General features: G+C 50.4%; 2 protein-coding genes across 4 annotated transcripts in view; one reads left to right on the top strand and one right to left on the bottom strand.

Moving 5' to 3' along the window:
* Positions 1–6,177, bottom strand: part of PPP1R8 (protein phosphatase 1 regulatory subunit 8) — a 183,422-nt gene extending 177,245 nt beyond the window's left edge. The window contains exon 1 of the mRNA XM_050795795.1: positions 6,174–6,177. The gene's annotated coding sequence lies outside the window, so the exon portion shown is untranslated. The remainder of the gene's footprint in view (positions 1–6,173) is intronic.
* Positions 2,526–14,548, top strand: IFI6 (interferon alpha inducible protein 6). Of its 3 annotated transcripts, none has more exons than XM_050796727.1 (6): positions 2,526–2,679; positions 5,435–5,536; positions 6,273–6,350; positions 6,433–6,582; positions 12,703–12,788; positions 14,154–14,548. In XM_050796727.1, the coding sequence occupies exons 2-5, from the start codon at positions 5,467–5,469 to the stop codon at positions 12,750–12,752; spliced, it is 348 nt and encodes a 115-aa protein (XP_050652684.1). In that variant the 5' UTR covers positions 2,526–2,679; positions 5,435–5,466; the 3' UTR covers positions 12,753–12,788; positions 14,154–14,548. The 3 variants fall into 3 exon arrangements, with proteins under 3 accessions (XP_050652684.1, XP_050652664.1, XP_050652674.1); XM_050796717.1 differs by lacking the exons at positions 12,703–12,788; positions 14,154–14,548 and adding exons at positions 3,851–3,926; positions 8,327–8,742 and having other exon boundaries at positions 2,557–2,679; XM_050796707.1 differs by lacking the exons at positions 12,703–12,788; positions 14,154–14,548 and adding an exon at positions 8,327–8,742.
* The last annotated feature ends 690 nt before the right edge of the window (positions 14,549–15,238 follow it).

Here is a 15,238-nt window from a genome sequence, read left to right as displayed (position 1 = left end):
AGGCCACAAAACAAGCTATGCTGCCACCTCTGATTATATGATCCAAAGATGCAGCGTTGCTGGATGTATCTGTGTAAAGACGGATAATGATTCTGTAGGGAGGAAAAAAAATAGGATTCTGTAGAGAGTCTCTGGAAGTCCACACAGGAGAATTGCAGTTAGGATTCTTAGGATTCTGGAGTAAGGCTATGGTTACTGTGGTCCCTTTGGGAAAAGAGGCCCTGATGTGCCACTGAGCCCCAGTAGTGACTATGCATCTCACCACTGGATGCCAGGTAGCTATACATCTTAAGTTGGGTATGATCAGAAGGGTAGAGCAGCAATTCCATATGTGATGGAAGCCGGGCACATTGGCTCATGCCTGTAATCCCAGCACTTTAAGACCCCGAGGCAGAAGGACCACTTGGAACCAGGAGTTGGAGACCAGCATGGGCAATGTAGTGAGACCTCCATCTCTAAAAGAAATATAAAAATTAGCTGAGTGTGGTGGCACATGCCTGTGGTCCCAGATACTTGGGAGGGTGAAGTGGGATGATTTCTTAAGCCTAGGAAGTCAAGGCTGCAGTAAGCTATGATTGTACCACTGCACTCCAGCCCGGGCAACAGAGTGATACAATCATACCCTGTCTCTAACAAACGAACAAACAAACCAACAAAACAACAAAGAGGCTGGGCACAGCAGCTCACACCTGTAATCCCAGTACTTTGGGAGGCAGAGGTGGGCGGATCACCTGAGGTCAGGAGTTCAAGACCAGCCTGGACAACATGGCAAAACCCCATCTCTACTAAAAATACAAAAAAAATTAGCTGGGCATGGTGGTGCGTGCCTGTAATCCCAGCTACTCGGGAGGCTGAGGCAGGAGAATCGCTTGAACCCGGAAGGCAGAGGTTGCAGTAAGACGAGATCACACCACTGCACTCCAGCCTGGGGGACAGTGCAAGACTGTCTCAAAAACAAAAACAATAACAACAAAAAACAAAGAACAAAACAAAACAAAAAATATATGATGGAAATGGTATATTTAAGGCTGAGCAAAAGGGGTCTAAAAGGCATGAGTAAATTAAATAAACGGGGAGCTCAGAGTCCTGTGGCACCCAACTCTGTCTCTCTGGGTTTTCTCCTTGACCCACATATATGGCCTCATGGAGTGTTCCCAGCAACCAACAGATAATGGAGGAAAGGAGTCGAACCCAATTCACAGATAAGTCAGTATAATATTTTGGTACCAGCTGGAAATGGACCACTCTATTACAGCTCCAGTTGGGGGTGGCCCTGAATAATAGTGAATCCTCCCAGGGGGCAGAACTAGGAGCAGTATACCGTGTTGTTCCCTCTGTATGCAGAGAGAGAGAGAGAGAGATGGACTGAGGTACAGGCATACACCAATTCCTAATAAGTGGCCAGTGTCTTGGCTGGTCGGTCAAAGGCATGGATGGAACAAGATTGGAAGATTGGGAATAAGCAGGTGTGGGTTGGGGCATAAGAATGAACTCTGAATGGACATAAAGCACGTGGATCTCTGTGTCTCATGTTAATGCCGACCAGAGATCACCTGTTGCAGAGGAAGATTTACAGCCCGATGGGCAGGATGTCCCATCCCGTGGACGTCAGCCAGCCTCTCAACTTAGCCCCACTATTGCCTTGCAATGGACCTATGAGTGTCTATTGCAAGGTAAGGATGGGGGTTAGAAATGAGTCCAACAACTTGGGCTCCCTCTCACAAAAACTGATCTGGCAATTGCCAAAATGTAGCCAATCTTCCAGCAGCAGGTAGCAATATGGCAAAATTGCTCAATGAGAATAGCCAGCCATCTGGTGGCAGGTCAATTATTTCAGACCCCTTCCACTTGGGAGAAGGCAATGATTCATCCTTACCGGAATTTCTATGTTTTCCAAATGGAGGTTGCATTTCTGACCTATAGTGCTTCAAGCATCACCAGCCAAAGGCTTTAAAGAATGCTCAGTTCATTACCTAGGGCCAGAGGACCCATCTTGAAACTCAAGATGTATCATGATGGCCACACGAACACAGGCTTCACTGGTCTTACCATATGCCCATGCCGCAGAAGCAGCCAGCCTGAGAGACAATGGAACAAAGTGACTTAATTTCTAAAGTTCTGGGGGATTATAAACAGCATATGGTGTGTCACATGACTACTGTGGGATTGGAAAAAGATCATGTAAATAGAGCACTTTGCACAGATCCTGGCATGCAGCAAGTGCTCAATAAATGGTAGGTGTTGTTTATCAGTTGGATTGAAGGGTGAAAGGCCTGTGTGCCCCAGGGAGAGCTGGTGATCAGGCTTCACTAAGCCCAGTATGGCCGTAGCTGTCACCATAGTGTGACATGCTTTGAATACCCTTAGGGGCTCCAAAAGTCCTCAGCTTGAAGTGTATTTTTCTGCCAGCAGGCAGCACACAAATGCTTCTGCTGGGCGGAGCTGGGAGAGAGGGGAAAATGAAACTGCAGAGCGCAGGGGCTGGGAGAGAGGGGAAAAGGAAACTGCAGAGTGCAGAAATAGAAACTCCGGCAGGGATTGGCTGCCTGGGGTGAGACGTGGGAGGATCCGCAAGTGATGATAAAAAGCCAGCCTTCAGCCAGAGAACCGTTTACTCGCCGCTGTGCCCATCTATCAGCAGGCTCCGGGCTGAAGATTGCTTCTCTTCTGTCCTCCAAGGTAAACTCAGGAGCTATGAAGTGTGGGCATCAAGCTGCCACCCTCTGCCAGGCTGCCTGCCTGCCTGTAAATCTCATGTTCTGAGAGCCAGGAGGCCCCTTCTCCAGGGAGCAGCATCCCTGGGTCCCTTTTAGTGCCCTGGGCTGGGACTTGTCTAAGAGGATGGGTTGGAGATTTTAGGGAGACTGGATACAAAACCCCAAGAGGCATGAGACCCAGGTTACAGGTGCAATATCAGCCATCTGTGGCCTTAGCCCTGTCACCTCTTGGAACCTTAATTGCTTCCTCTGTAGAAGGAAGGTTAAGTTGCCTTACCTGCTCAAAGGACTGGATGATTTTAGAAGCCCCTTTATTATAGGATCAAATGTGACAGTGAGTTCATCTTTGAGGATAGATGAAGCCATCTGGAATGGTTGTTAAAAATGTGGGCTTTGGGGCCGGGGCCGGGCGCGGTGGCTCACACCTGTAATCCCAGCACTTTGGGGAGGCCAAGGTGGGCAGATCACAAGATCAGGAGTTCGAGACCAGCCTGGCCAACATGGTGAAACCCCGTCGCTACTAAAAATACAAAAATTTGCCGGGCATGCTGGCACATGGCTGTAATCCCAGCTACTCAGGAGGTTGAGGCAGGAGAATCCCTTGAACCTGTGAGGCGGAGGTTGCAGTGATCTGAGATCACGCCACTGCACTCCAGTCTGGGTGACAGAATGAGACTCTGTCTCCAAAAAAAAAAAAAAAAAGTGGGCTTTGGGTATTAGCCAATTGTGGGTTTAAACCCTGACTTTTCCATGACCTGGCTAGGCAGCCTTGGGAATATTACTTAACCTCTCTGAGCTTCAGTTCCTTACCTATAACATGTGGTTGATAACAATGGTACCGACTTCATGGTATCATTATAGATACACGTGGACTGCATGCCATAAAGTGCTAAGTACTCAATACTTGAGAGGAGTTTCTTGTTTTTCTTTTTAATTTAAGGAAATGGCATTGAGCTGACAAAGGTCGCGTTAGAGGTGAGTCTGAGGGCATACGCATTTTCCAGTTTTGTGGTATAAAGGAAAGAGCATAGGTTCTGAATTTTGACAGTCTTGAATGTATACCCATGTTGCACAATTTGCTGTGTGACCTTTATCCCTTGTGATATTGTAAAATATATTTTTTCATCCCCCAGTTGCTGGCATACAACTCCTAAAATCCTTGGAATCTTCAAAGTGATAAATATCTTTTGAGTGTTAACTGTCTAATAAGTTGAGTGATGGCTGGCATTTCCTCTGGGGAGGGGAGAGGGGCTGAAGGTAAAGCTGATTACCAATGGGCAATGATTTAATCAGTCGTGCCTATGTAATGAAGCCTCCACAAAAACACAAAAGGACAGGGTTTGACGAGCTTCCAGATAGCGGAATACAAAGAGGCTCCCAGTGGGTGGTGCTTCTGGAGAGGAATGAAAACTCCATGCCCTTTCTCCCATACCTTGCCCTGTGCATCTCTTCATCTGCAGCATTTGTAATATCCATAAGGAATCAGTAAATGTGACTGGGTGTGGTGGCTGACGCCTGTAATCCCAACACTTTAGGAGGCTGAGGCAGGCAGATTGCTTGAGCTCAGGAGTTCAAGACCAGGCAACATGGTGAAACTCTGTCTCAAAAAAAAAAAAAAAAAAAAAAAAAAAAAAAAAAAAGCTGGGTGCGGTGGTGCATACTTGTAGTCCCAGCTACTCTGGAGGCTGAAGTGGGAGGATCACTTGAGCCTGGGAGGCGAAGGTCGCAGTGAGCTGAGATGGGGCCACGGCACACCCGCCTGAGCAACAGAGTGAGACCCTGTCTCAAAACAACACAAGATCAATTTTTTTTTTATAGAAAGAAACCAGTAAATGTAAGCAAAGTGTTTCCCTGAGTTCTGTGAGCTGCTCTAGCAAATTAATAAAACTGCAGAAGGGAATTGTGGGAACCCCAATCTATAGTCAGTCAGAAGCACAGGTCAAACAACCTAGGGCTTTCAATGGGCAGTCTGGGGGACTGAACCCTCAACATGTGCGATCGGCCACTATCTACCCATAGTGGTGTCAGAATGGAATTTGGGGACCCTCAGCTGGTGTTCACCAGAGGACTGATTGCTTGCTTGCTGGTGGGGAGGAACCTCCACACATCTGCTATCAGAAGCCTCTTGTACAGTGAGGGAAACTGAGTTTCTTTTTCCACACGCCCTTCCGTACTTTCTTTCTGAAAAAAATTAAATCGATGTGAGGCCAATGTTTGGTGCCTGTAGATATTCAATGCATTGTAAGAATGAGTTTATCTTAAAAAAAAATTTTTTTAAGCAAATTCAATGCGTCAGGCACTGTTCAAAGTGCCGGGGATACAGCGTGGAACAGTTACTAAATTCACAAGTACCCTCTGAAATAGACTCTATTAATACCCTAATTTTAGAAATAAATAAACTGAAGCCCAGAGAAGCAAAGTACCCTGGTATCCTGCCCAAGGTCACTTGGGTACAAGGCCAAGAACAACCACAGTCATGATATTGACATCTGCGGTAAACACCGTGCGAATCCGCACACCCACCGGTTGGGGCAGGGACATCTCTGCCACTGATGCGGAGAGGAAACGGATTCCCGAGGCTCCTGAGAGGGATCCTGGATTCCGTTCACCGCACCTCGCTGCTTTTTACTGATTCAGTCCGAATTGGAAGGGAAAACAACGGAGCTGATGAGCTCCAAAAATGCTCCGGTGACCATCTCCCTCTCGCCTATTCGCAGGTCTAGCGACGGAGCCTGCGCGCGGCGCCACCATGCGGCAGAAGGCGGTATCGCTTTTCTTGTGCTACCTGCTGCTCTTCACTTGCAGCGGGGTGGAGGCAGGTGAGAATGTGGGTAAGGGTGCAGGTAAGGATGCAGGTAAGGGTGCCGGTAAGGATACAGGTAAGGGTGCCGGTAAGGATGCAGGTAAGGGTGCCGGTAAGGATGCAGGTGAGGGTGCCGGTAAGGATGCAGGTGAGGGTGCCGGTAAGGATGCAGGTGAGGGTGCCGGTAAGGATGCAGGTAAGGGTGCCGGTAAGGGTGCAGGTAAGGATGCCGGTAAGGGTGCAGGTAGGGATGCCGGTAAGGGTGCAGGTAAGGGTGCAGGTAAGGATGCCGGTAAGGATGCGGGTAAGGTTGCTGGTAAGGGTGCAGGTAAGGGAACAGATAAGGGTGCAGGTAAGGGGACAAGTAAGGAGGCAAATAAGGGTGCTGGGGGATGGGAGGAGGGTGGGATAAGGGAGAGAGTTTCAGGGTCCCGAGTGTAGAGATTCTGGCGTGCTTCTGTAGAGACCCTGGCAGGGTTCATTTCAACGGACAGTGCAGGGTTGGTGTCGCCAGAGTCCCAGATTCAAATCCCACTACTCTGTTCATTCCTCCATCCTACCGAAATTTATTCAATGCTAGTTCTGTGCCAGGCTCGGCACCCAGGGAAAAGTCCCTTCCGCTCTGTGAGGCTCTCTGAGTAGGAGAGCGGTGGCCCCCGCCTCCAGGAGTGGTCCTGAGCATCAGACACAGAGCAGGGGACCCCTGCATTCCACCCCAACACCCCCACTACGCTTTGTCTGCTCTCCTGCAGGCAAGAAAGAGCGCTCGGAGAGCTCGGACAGCGGCTCCGGGTTCTGGAAGGCCCTGACCTTCATGGCCATCGGAGGAGGTGGGTCTGGAGGGGGAGAATCTCGGGCAGGTGGGGCGGGCCTCTGCCGAGGGCCCTCTCTCACCCGCTCCTGTTCCTCCAGGACTCGCGGTCGCCGGGCTGCCTGCGCTGGGCTTCACCGGCGCCGGCATCGCGGCCAACTCGGTGGCTGCCTCGCTGATGAGCTGGTCTGCGATCATGAATGGGGGCGGCGTCCCCGCCGGGGGGCTAGTGGCCACGCTGCAGAGCGTTGGTGAGTGCGGGGCCAGGGCCCCTGGTAGAACGTTCTTTAATATTATTATTTTCATCATACATATGGGGAAACTGAAGCACTCAGGAATTAAGTAATTTACTCAAGCAATTAAGTAGTTTACCAGGAATTAAGTGATTATTTATTTATTTTGAGACGGAGTCTGGCTGTGTCACCAAGGCAGGCTGAAGTGCAGTGGTGTGATCTCGCTCACTACAACCTCCGCCTCCCGAGTTCAAGCGATTTTCCTACCACAGCCTCCTGAGTAGCTGGAATAACAGGCACACGCCACCACGCCAGGCTAATTTTTGTATTTTTAGTAGAGATGGAGTTTCACCATGTTGGCCAAGCTGGCCTCAAACTCCTGACCTCAGCTGATCCGCCCATCTCGGAGTCCCAAAGTGCTGGGATTACAGGTGTGAGTCACTGTGCCCGGCCAGGAATTAAGTAATTTACTCAAGTCTCCCTGCTAGTTTAGACCACAGCCTAGATTCTGACCCAGTCAGTATGATGCCAGAAACCCCATTCTCAGTCTCAAAGGCTGGGTGCCTCACTGATGCTTTGGCCAAATCACAACAAGCCTCAGTTCTCTCAGCGGTGCGTTGGGGTGATCATCCTCAGTTTAACGTATTTTGAATCTGCTCAATCTCAGAGACCACAGTAGCAAAGAAATGTGGTAGAGTAACTCAAATCAATCTCACACCAAACGTGGTCTTGACTTGCACTTTTTGAACACCATGGAGGGAACAGATAGAGCTCACAGTGACTCTTCTATCTATCGATTGATCAGTCTATTGATCTACTTATCATAGATAAAGGTCAAAACAAGGTCTCACACAGCCAGGTTGGAATGCAGTGCATGATCACAGTTCACAGCAGCCTGGAACTCCCGGGTGCAAGCTATCCTCCTGCCTCAGACTCCCAAGTAGCTGGGACTACAGGCGCATACCGCCACCACACCAGATTTTTTTTTTTTAGAGACAGGGTCTCATTGTGTTACCCAGGGTGGTCTTGAATTCCTGGGCTCAAGCAATCGTCCCACTTTAGCCTCCCAAAGTGGGAGATTGCAAGCATGAGCCACTGTGCCGGCCCAGAGTGACTCATAAAAAATGGCCTCACTTCCCTCTCTGTCCTCTCTCCCCAGCCTACCCCCACCACTCTCTCTCGCTCTGAGGCCTCCAAAATCCTGGAGAAAACCTGCCCCCGACAAACTTCCCTCTCTGCCTTTCTGAACCTTGCATTTTCTCTTCTCTCAATTCTGAATGGCAAAAGCCCAAAGAACCAGCCCAAAATAAGAGAGCCCTGCTCAGAGGGGGCCACACCCCTGCAATGGGAGGGGAAGAGTGTGGGCGAGCCCAGGGACACCTCTGGGCTATAAAATAGTTGTCCTCTCACATGCCACGTAGCTGTGACAAGATGAAATGATCCCCGGCTTGTGAACCCCCCACACCCACACAGAGCTCCATGAAGGTGGCTGTTGACATGATTAATAACATGGCATTTCCATGGCAGACATCCAGTGAAGGAGCCATTATTTTTGCCTTTTTCATCACAGAAACACATCTGTGATGTGGGATGTCAAGGCAAGGTAAAAATGGGACTCACTTTGTGGTAGTGCCATCCCCTCTCAGGGCCTCTGTTTCTCCATCTAGAAATGAGGAGTTGGACTCAACCAATGGTTTCCAGACATCTGGATTCCGGGGCCTGGCGCTTGGGCCCCACTGACTCATCTGTGTTTGCTTTACAGGGGCTGGCGGCAGCAGCATCGCCATGGGTAAAATAGGTGCCCTGCTGGGCTACGCCACCCACAAGTATCTCGATAGTGAGGAGGATGAAGAGTAGCCAGCAGCTCCCAGAACTCTTCTTCCTTCTTAGCCTAACTCTTCCAGTTAGGATCTAGAACTTTGCTTTTTTTTTTTTTTTTTTTTTTTTTTTTTGAGATGGGTTCTCACTATGTTGTCCAGGCTAGAGTGCAGTGGCTATTCACAGATGCGATCACAGTGCCCTACAGCCTCCAGCTCCTAGCCTCAAGTGATCCTCCTGTCTCAACCTCCCAAGCAGGATTACAAGCATGTGCCGACCATGCCCAGTATCCAGAACTTTCTCTATCACTGTCCCCAACAACCTAGATAAGAAAACAGAATAAACTTCTTCCAGAAAACACTTTGTCCTGCTGTCAATCATGTTTGCAGTGAGAAACCCAAACAATCTGGCTCTGGCCTGTGCCATCCACACACCCCCATTCCCATTTTCCCTTCGAGTCAACCACAGCTCCTGGAACACAACCAGTTGATTTTGTTTCTGGGCCTTAGCAAATGTTGGTCTCTCTACCCGGAATGTCTTCAGAAGCTCATGTGCCTGAAAAACTCCTTTCTATCCTTCCAGACTCTGTTCAGACATCCCCTTCTCTGGACTCCTGCCTAGCAGGGCCTCCTGTTTAAATGGACAGACTCGATTCCACAGGGTGCTTGGGGAGGCAGAACTCAGTTTCTTCTCACTGAGAGAAGCTTCCAGGTACTTCTCTGATTAGGCAGAGATGGAGAAGCCAGGTCTCTATTCTCTCAAGAAGTGCTAGTGATCACCCTCAGATGGAGAATAAACTCAGCCCTTTGCTCTGGGGAAAGGGTGTAACAGCAGCTTTTCGAGGGCTCGGCAAGGCCCCCGTTTCCTCATAGGACTCTGGGGATAGGGAGAACAGTTTGCATATGGAGTTCATAGCCCTTCTGAATAGGAAGTAAAGGACAACCCAAACACATAGGAAGCATTCTGTAAATGTCAGTTATGATTGATTAAGGACTTGCCTAAAACAAAGAGGAAACAGCCAAGTGACAACCAGGAATTAGATCATATGACTTTGGAGTCAGGGTTTACTCTCTGGGGCTCACAGACCATATTCTTCATTTCTTCCAAAGTTGGCACCAAATTAGGGTCTCTGCCCTTAGAAGAAGCCCCCTCCACTTATTCCCTTGGACAGCATCAAGGCCAGAGAGATGGACAGCTCTGCCCCGGAATTTTAGATCTGAGGCCTCAGCAGGCCTCAGGCTGAATGACACTGGAAATGACCAGTTCTTTATAGGGAGATTCCACCTTCCCCAGGATCCCTTGGGACCGGCCTGTGCGAGATAACTCCTTGCCTTCATTCTTCAAGTGATTGCGGGGGCTAAGGACACCACCGTGGATGGAACCCAGTTCCTACCTACTTGGGGCTTATGGTGCACTGAGGACCCCACCTTTTCCTTCCCTGTCACCACCTCCCACCCCTATCTCCTTTCACCCACCCTCACCCTTGCCAGCTTTCAGGGACCACAATCATCCCATCTACAAAGCCTGTGGCAGAAGGGTGAACGCACACCAGAATTCACTATCACAAGTCCAGAGATGCTCAATGCACTGTTAAGTAATTAAAATTTTTCTTGAGGCGGAGTCTCACTCTGTTGCACAGGCTGGAGTGTAGTGGCGTGATCTTGGCTCACTGCAGCCTCTGCCTCCCAGGTTCAAGCGATTCTCCTGCCTCAGCCTCCCAAGTAGCTGGGATTACAGGCACCTGCCACCACCTCCAGCTAATTTTTGTAGTTTTAGTGGAGAAGGGGTTTCGCCACGTTGGCCAGGTTGGTTTTGAACTCCTGACCTCAGGTGATCCACCTGAGGATCACTCCCAAAGTGCTGGGAATAGAGGCATGAGCCACAGCGCCTGGCCTCAATACACTTTTAGATGCCTCCCTGGCAGCAACCTTCAGAGAGATACATGGCTGAGTCCCGGCCCAGCTCCAGGACTGAGTCACCTCAGACAAGTTAAGTACAGTTTCCTTGTTTTTTTTTTTTGTTTGAGACGAAGAATCTTGCTCTGTTGCCCAGGCTGGAGTGCAGTGGTGCGATCTTGGCTCACTACAACCTCCACCTCCTGGGTTCAAGCAATTCTTGTGCCTCAGCCTCTCAAGTAGCTAGGATTATAGGTGTGTGCCACCATGCCCTGCTAATTTTTGTATTTTTAGTAGAGACAAGGTTTCACCATGTTGGCCAGACTGGTCTCGAACTCCTGACCTCAAGTGATCTGCCCACCTCGACCTCCAAAGTGCAGGGATTACAGGCATGAGCCACCGCGCCTGGCCTTCTTCCTTGATTTCGAAACTAGGGTGAGGGTGTTGGATATCGTGGTCTCCAGAGCTTCCTCCTCTAAAACATCTGCTGAGCCTGAAGCACATGCTTCTGAGTCCCCTCAGCCCTGTCAGATCCTGGCTTTCTGAGGATGAATTTTATTTTTGGAAGCAGCCAAAAGCCACTCTGTAGTGCCAACTTTGGTGACTAAAGTGGGTGACGGTGTGGGGTGATGCCCATGTTTGGTCACAAATGAGGGTAACCAGAAACTAGCAGGGTTTGTCTCTACCCCGTCTCTACTAAAAATAGAAAAATTAGCCGGGCGTGGTGGTGCATGCCTGTAGTCCCAGTTACTTGGGAGGCTGAGGCAGGAGAATCGCTTGAACTCAGGAGGTGGAGGTTGCAGTGAGCCAAGATCACCCCATTGTACTCCAGCCTGGGCAACAGAGCGAGACTCCGTCTCAAAAAAAAAAAAAAAAAAAAAAGAATCCAAAAATAGATCCCATCTCTGACTGCCAATGTAGAGGCCCTCTGATCGCATCACTTTCCTATGGACCTGTTTCCCACTTTGTAAAATGGAGAAGGGAAGGAGTTGGACTCTCGTCCAGACCTAGAATGTCTTGCTCAAGTGCTCAAGTTAGGAGTGTCTTGCTCTTAAATAAAATATTTTAATCTAGGGATTTCCTTGTTCTTTAAGAGCCTTTCAGGACCCCCATACCCTTGAATCACCATTCTCCCGGTAGGGGCACTCAAAATTTCATGGTGCTATGTGCTTATCTGACCACCAGGTGGCAGTACAGTCCTATCTTGGAATCCATCAGCCCTCATCAGCCTTGAGCAGCTCCACAATTACCAACAGCCCTCCCTGGGGCAGGCCCCACCAAGGTTAGCTAGAGACGGAAATGAGTAGACCTTGCCCCTGCTCAGCAGCAGGAGCTCCTGAAGCTCACGAGTGGTCCATCAGAGAATCCTTCCAGAGCCCACCTCCTCCTCTCTTCTCCAAGTCCTCAGTCCTACAATTTGGGCATCTCCAAACTCCCGAGCACAGCACTCAGGATTCTCTGCAGTCAGGTCTCACCTCCAGGCTCACTGCCTGCGCTCCCAGACCCAAGTCACAAGGATGAAAGTTAACGAGAGGAGCACGCCACACGCACTTCTTGGCTGGGCAGCAGAGGGGGTTGCTGGGAATGAGGCATCACTAGATTCTGCCTGGAAAGGGGGGTCTGGGCCAGCCGAGGGCCTGGGGCAACAGTAGCGGGAGGCTGCCGAGGCAGGGGAGGCCTGTGGCTTCCTGTGAAGAACAGAGGAGCCACTTCCTTTAAGCAGATGGCTGGGGGAGGGGTGGAAGATGAGGGAGCATGAGCTTCCTGGCTTAGCGGGAGGAAAAGGGGTCCCAGGAAGGACCCTTGAAGAGGCCCACAACAGACTTCTCTTTCCCTCCTTCTGGGTCTCCATGGAACAGACAGCTGAGACAAGGTAAGGTCACAACTGTGAAGTTCTGTGCCGTGAAGCCACAGAAAGGATAGTCAGGTTAGGGGACAGGCTCATTTGTAGAGGCTAGTAAAGAAATGGAGCCTTGGTTATTCCAAAAAGCAAGTCCAAGCACCTACCCCCCAGTATCCAAGTCCCAGTCTCCGGTCTCAGAACCCAGCCCCAGAAGTCCAGCCCCAAGTACTTGGCCTCAAATATCCAGCTCCCATTTCCCCGCTCCAAGCACCAGTTCCCAGAGAAACGTCCAGTGCCAAGTCAGAAGCTGGCAGGGGCCCAGCGGTTCATTATCTGTGTCAACAAATGGCGTGGCCCCACGGGAGAAATTTTTTTTTTTTTTTTTTTGAGACAGGGTGTTGCTCTGTCACCCAGGCTGCAGTGCAGTGGTGCAATCATGGCTCACTGCAGCCTTGACCTCCTGGGCTCAAGTGATCCTCCCACCTTAGCCTCCCAATTGGGACCACAGGCATGGACCACCACATCCAGCTAGTTTTTTTTGTTGTTTTTATTTTGTTTTTTGTTTGTTTGTTTGTTTTTTAGATGGAGTCTCACTGTCACCCAGGCTGGAGTGCAATGGTGCAATGGCGTGATCTCGGCTCACTGCAACCTCCACCTCCCAGGTTGAAGTGAGTCTCCCGCCTCAGCCTCCTGAGTAGCTGGGTATGCGCCACCATGCCTGGATAATTTTTGTATGTTTAGTAGCGACGGGGTTTTGCCATGTTGGCCAGGCTGGTCTTGAACTCCTGACTTTAGGTGATCTGCCTGCCTCAGCCTGACCACAAATTCTTGAGGAACCAGTAGAGCTTGCCTCCCAGCACCCACAGCTACCAGGGCACAGCGTGGTTTAGCTGCTCCAGGTTCTGATCTGCAGAAGGGGTGGGGGTCTTCACTCGGCCATGATCACTCATCCTTGGAATCCACCAAACTAAGCCCATTTCTCCTTCAGTCTTTCACACTTGGCTCAAAGGCACCTCCAGGCATGCAGGTGCCTAGGCCAGACACCTTCCCAAAGGCTTTTCCCCCTAACTTTTCAATGATGGCTCCTTCTGCCCTCTTTGGTTTTCACTCAAATGTCACCTCCTCAGAGAAGCCCTCCCTGACCACCTACTTTAAAATTGCCTCCTTGTTTCTCTCTACCACAGTAATTGCCAACTTGTCTGCCCCTCGGAATCACCTGAGAGCTTAAAATTGTACTGATACCTGTGTCTCACTCACGGTGTGGGAACAGCTTGCTCTAGCATGTCACCCTTTTAATTTTCTGTATAAAGCCAGTAAAGACATAGAGACTTGGTGACTCCAAGAACTAGTAGACCCAAGTACCCAACCCCAAGTACCCAAGTCCAAGTCCTCAGCCTCAGAGCCCAACTCCAAATACCCAGGTCCAAAGGTTTACATATATTAACTCTTTTCATCGTTGCAATAATTCTCTCAGGTGTTCTTAGGATCTGCATTTTACAGATGAAGAGATCAAGGTACAGAGAGGTTAAATAAGTTCCCTAAGGCAAGCAGCTAGCAAGTGACAGGACAAGGATTTGAACCCAGAGTCTGCCTCTGTAGAACAGTGCCTGGCATCCAGAGGGGCTCAATAAATAATTGTTCAATGAATAAATGACTTAATCTTAACACCCTCTGCCTCACCCACCCCCATTTTCAATCCATCAACCCACCTGCCTGAGGATTGTATCTCCTAATTATTTATTGAGTCTGTTCATGTCCCACCCACGGTAGCCTCCCTCTCATCTAGCTTACTACCTTCCATGCTGGAGGGCACCTCCTAGGTGTCCCTGTGTCCACTCTTACTCCCATGTCCGCTCCTGTCTATTCTCCGCACAGAGGTAGGGAGATTTTAAAACACTAAGTATCCAGTGACTGCCCATAGCACTTAGAAGAAAATTCTATTTCCTTACTATGGCCTCCAACGTCTTCAATAATTCGCTCCCCTAAACCTCCAGAGCTTCATCTCACTCCGTTTCTTTTCCCTTATTTTCCAGCCTGCTAGCCTCATTGCCTTTGCACAAGCTCTTCCCTCTGCCTGGAACACTTGTTGCTTCAGGAGTAGGCTGGATGTAACTTCTCCAGGGACCTGAGCCCCAATCCAAATTAGACACCTGGTTATTGTAGCAGCCTGTATCTCGCCGTCCCAGAATTAATCATGACTGCAATAAAAACGATGGCATGAGCATTTGTTACCATCAGGCTTCCACCCTAGATTATGAGCTCCCTGAGGACAAGCAGAGGGTTCATCTTTCTTTATAGCCAGAGCCCAGTACAGCGCCTGGCACACAGGAGGCGCCCAATTACTTTGGCTGAGTGGACAGACATACATACAGACAGACAGATAAATGGCTGGAAGAGGAGTGATTGAATAAATACATTTCAAAATGCCCTGGCTGCGTTTCTTAGAGCAGTTATAATGCGCGCAATTCACCTGGGAGTTATTTTCACCCTTTGAGGGCCAGCACCCACTGGTACCCCGTCGCATTTCCCAGGCAAGGCCACTGGGCGGGGCATCCGGGGCTGGCTGAGTGACGTCACAGAGGGGCGAGTCCGGAGCCGGCCCTGACTTCCTGATTGGCAAGCGCGGTGGCTACACCCACTGCCGCAGCCGTCGGAGTCGAGATGGTGGCAGCGGCTGGCGTAGGGGGAGGCCTGGCCTCCGCGCAGACGGCGGTGGCGCGGTGGGGCGGCCACGCGGGCTTCAGGGCGTCAGGGTCGTTCGGGTCACGTTCATGAAACCGGCGAGGTGGAGACCGGGCGCCGAGCGGTTCGCGAGGCTCGCGCGGTTCTGGGGGTCAGTGGGACGGCGAAGGGCTAGTGCGCTGCGGCTGGACCGCTCCCCGCGGCGGGCCGGGCACAGGGTGTGACCGGGCCTCCGGGCGCTCGCTGCAGCGCGTCTATTTCGGGGCCTCTGACCTCAGCGAGGAAAGTCCCAGAAACACAGCCCCACCCTCCCCCGCACCCTCCTTGACACGCTCGCCTCTTCCCCACCACCCCAAACTCAGACCCAGAGGAACTGCGGGAAACTAGGCGCCTGCAGACCTGGTTTCTTGGCCCTAACTCTGTGTAACCCAGAACA

The sequence above is a fragment of the Macaca thibetana genome, chromosome 1, assembly GCF_024542745.1.
Source record: "Macaca thibetana thibetana isolate TM-01 chromosome 1, ASM2454274v1, whole genome shotgun sequence".
In the NCBI taxonomy this organism is placed as follows: domain Eukaryota; kingdom Metazoa; phylum Chordata; class Mammalia; order Primates; family Cercopithecidae; genus Macaca; species Macaca thibetana.
Note: the sequence above shows the minus strand (reverse complement) of the source record. Positions and strands in the feature narration are given on the sequence as shown.

What these genes read in the sequence shown, in the direction of transcription:
- IFI6 (XM_050796707.1), top strand. Translation starts at nt 5,467, where the DNA reads ATGCGGCAGAAGGCGGTATCGCTTTTCTTGTGCTACCTGCTGCTCTTC. An exon ending in TTGCAGCGGGGTGGAGGCAG is followed by an intron (nt 5,537 to 6,272) that starts GTGAGAATGTGG and finishes GCTCTCCTGCAG; the next exon opens with GCAAGAAAGAGCGCTCGGAG. An exon ending in GGCCACGCTGCAGAGCGTTG is followed by an intron (nt 6,583 to 8,326) that starts GTGAGTGCGGGG and finishes TTTGCTTTACAG; the next exon opens with GGGCTGGCGGCAGCAGCATC.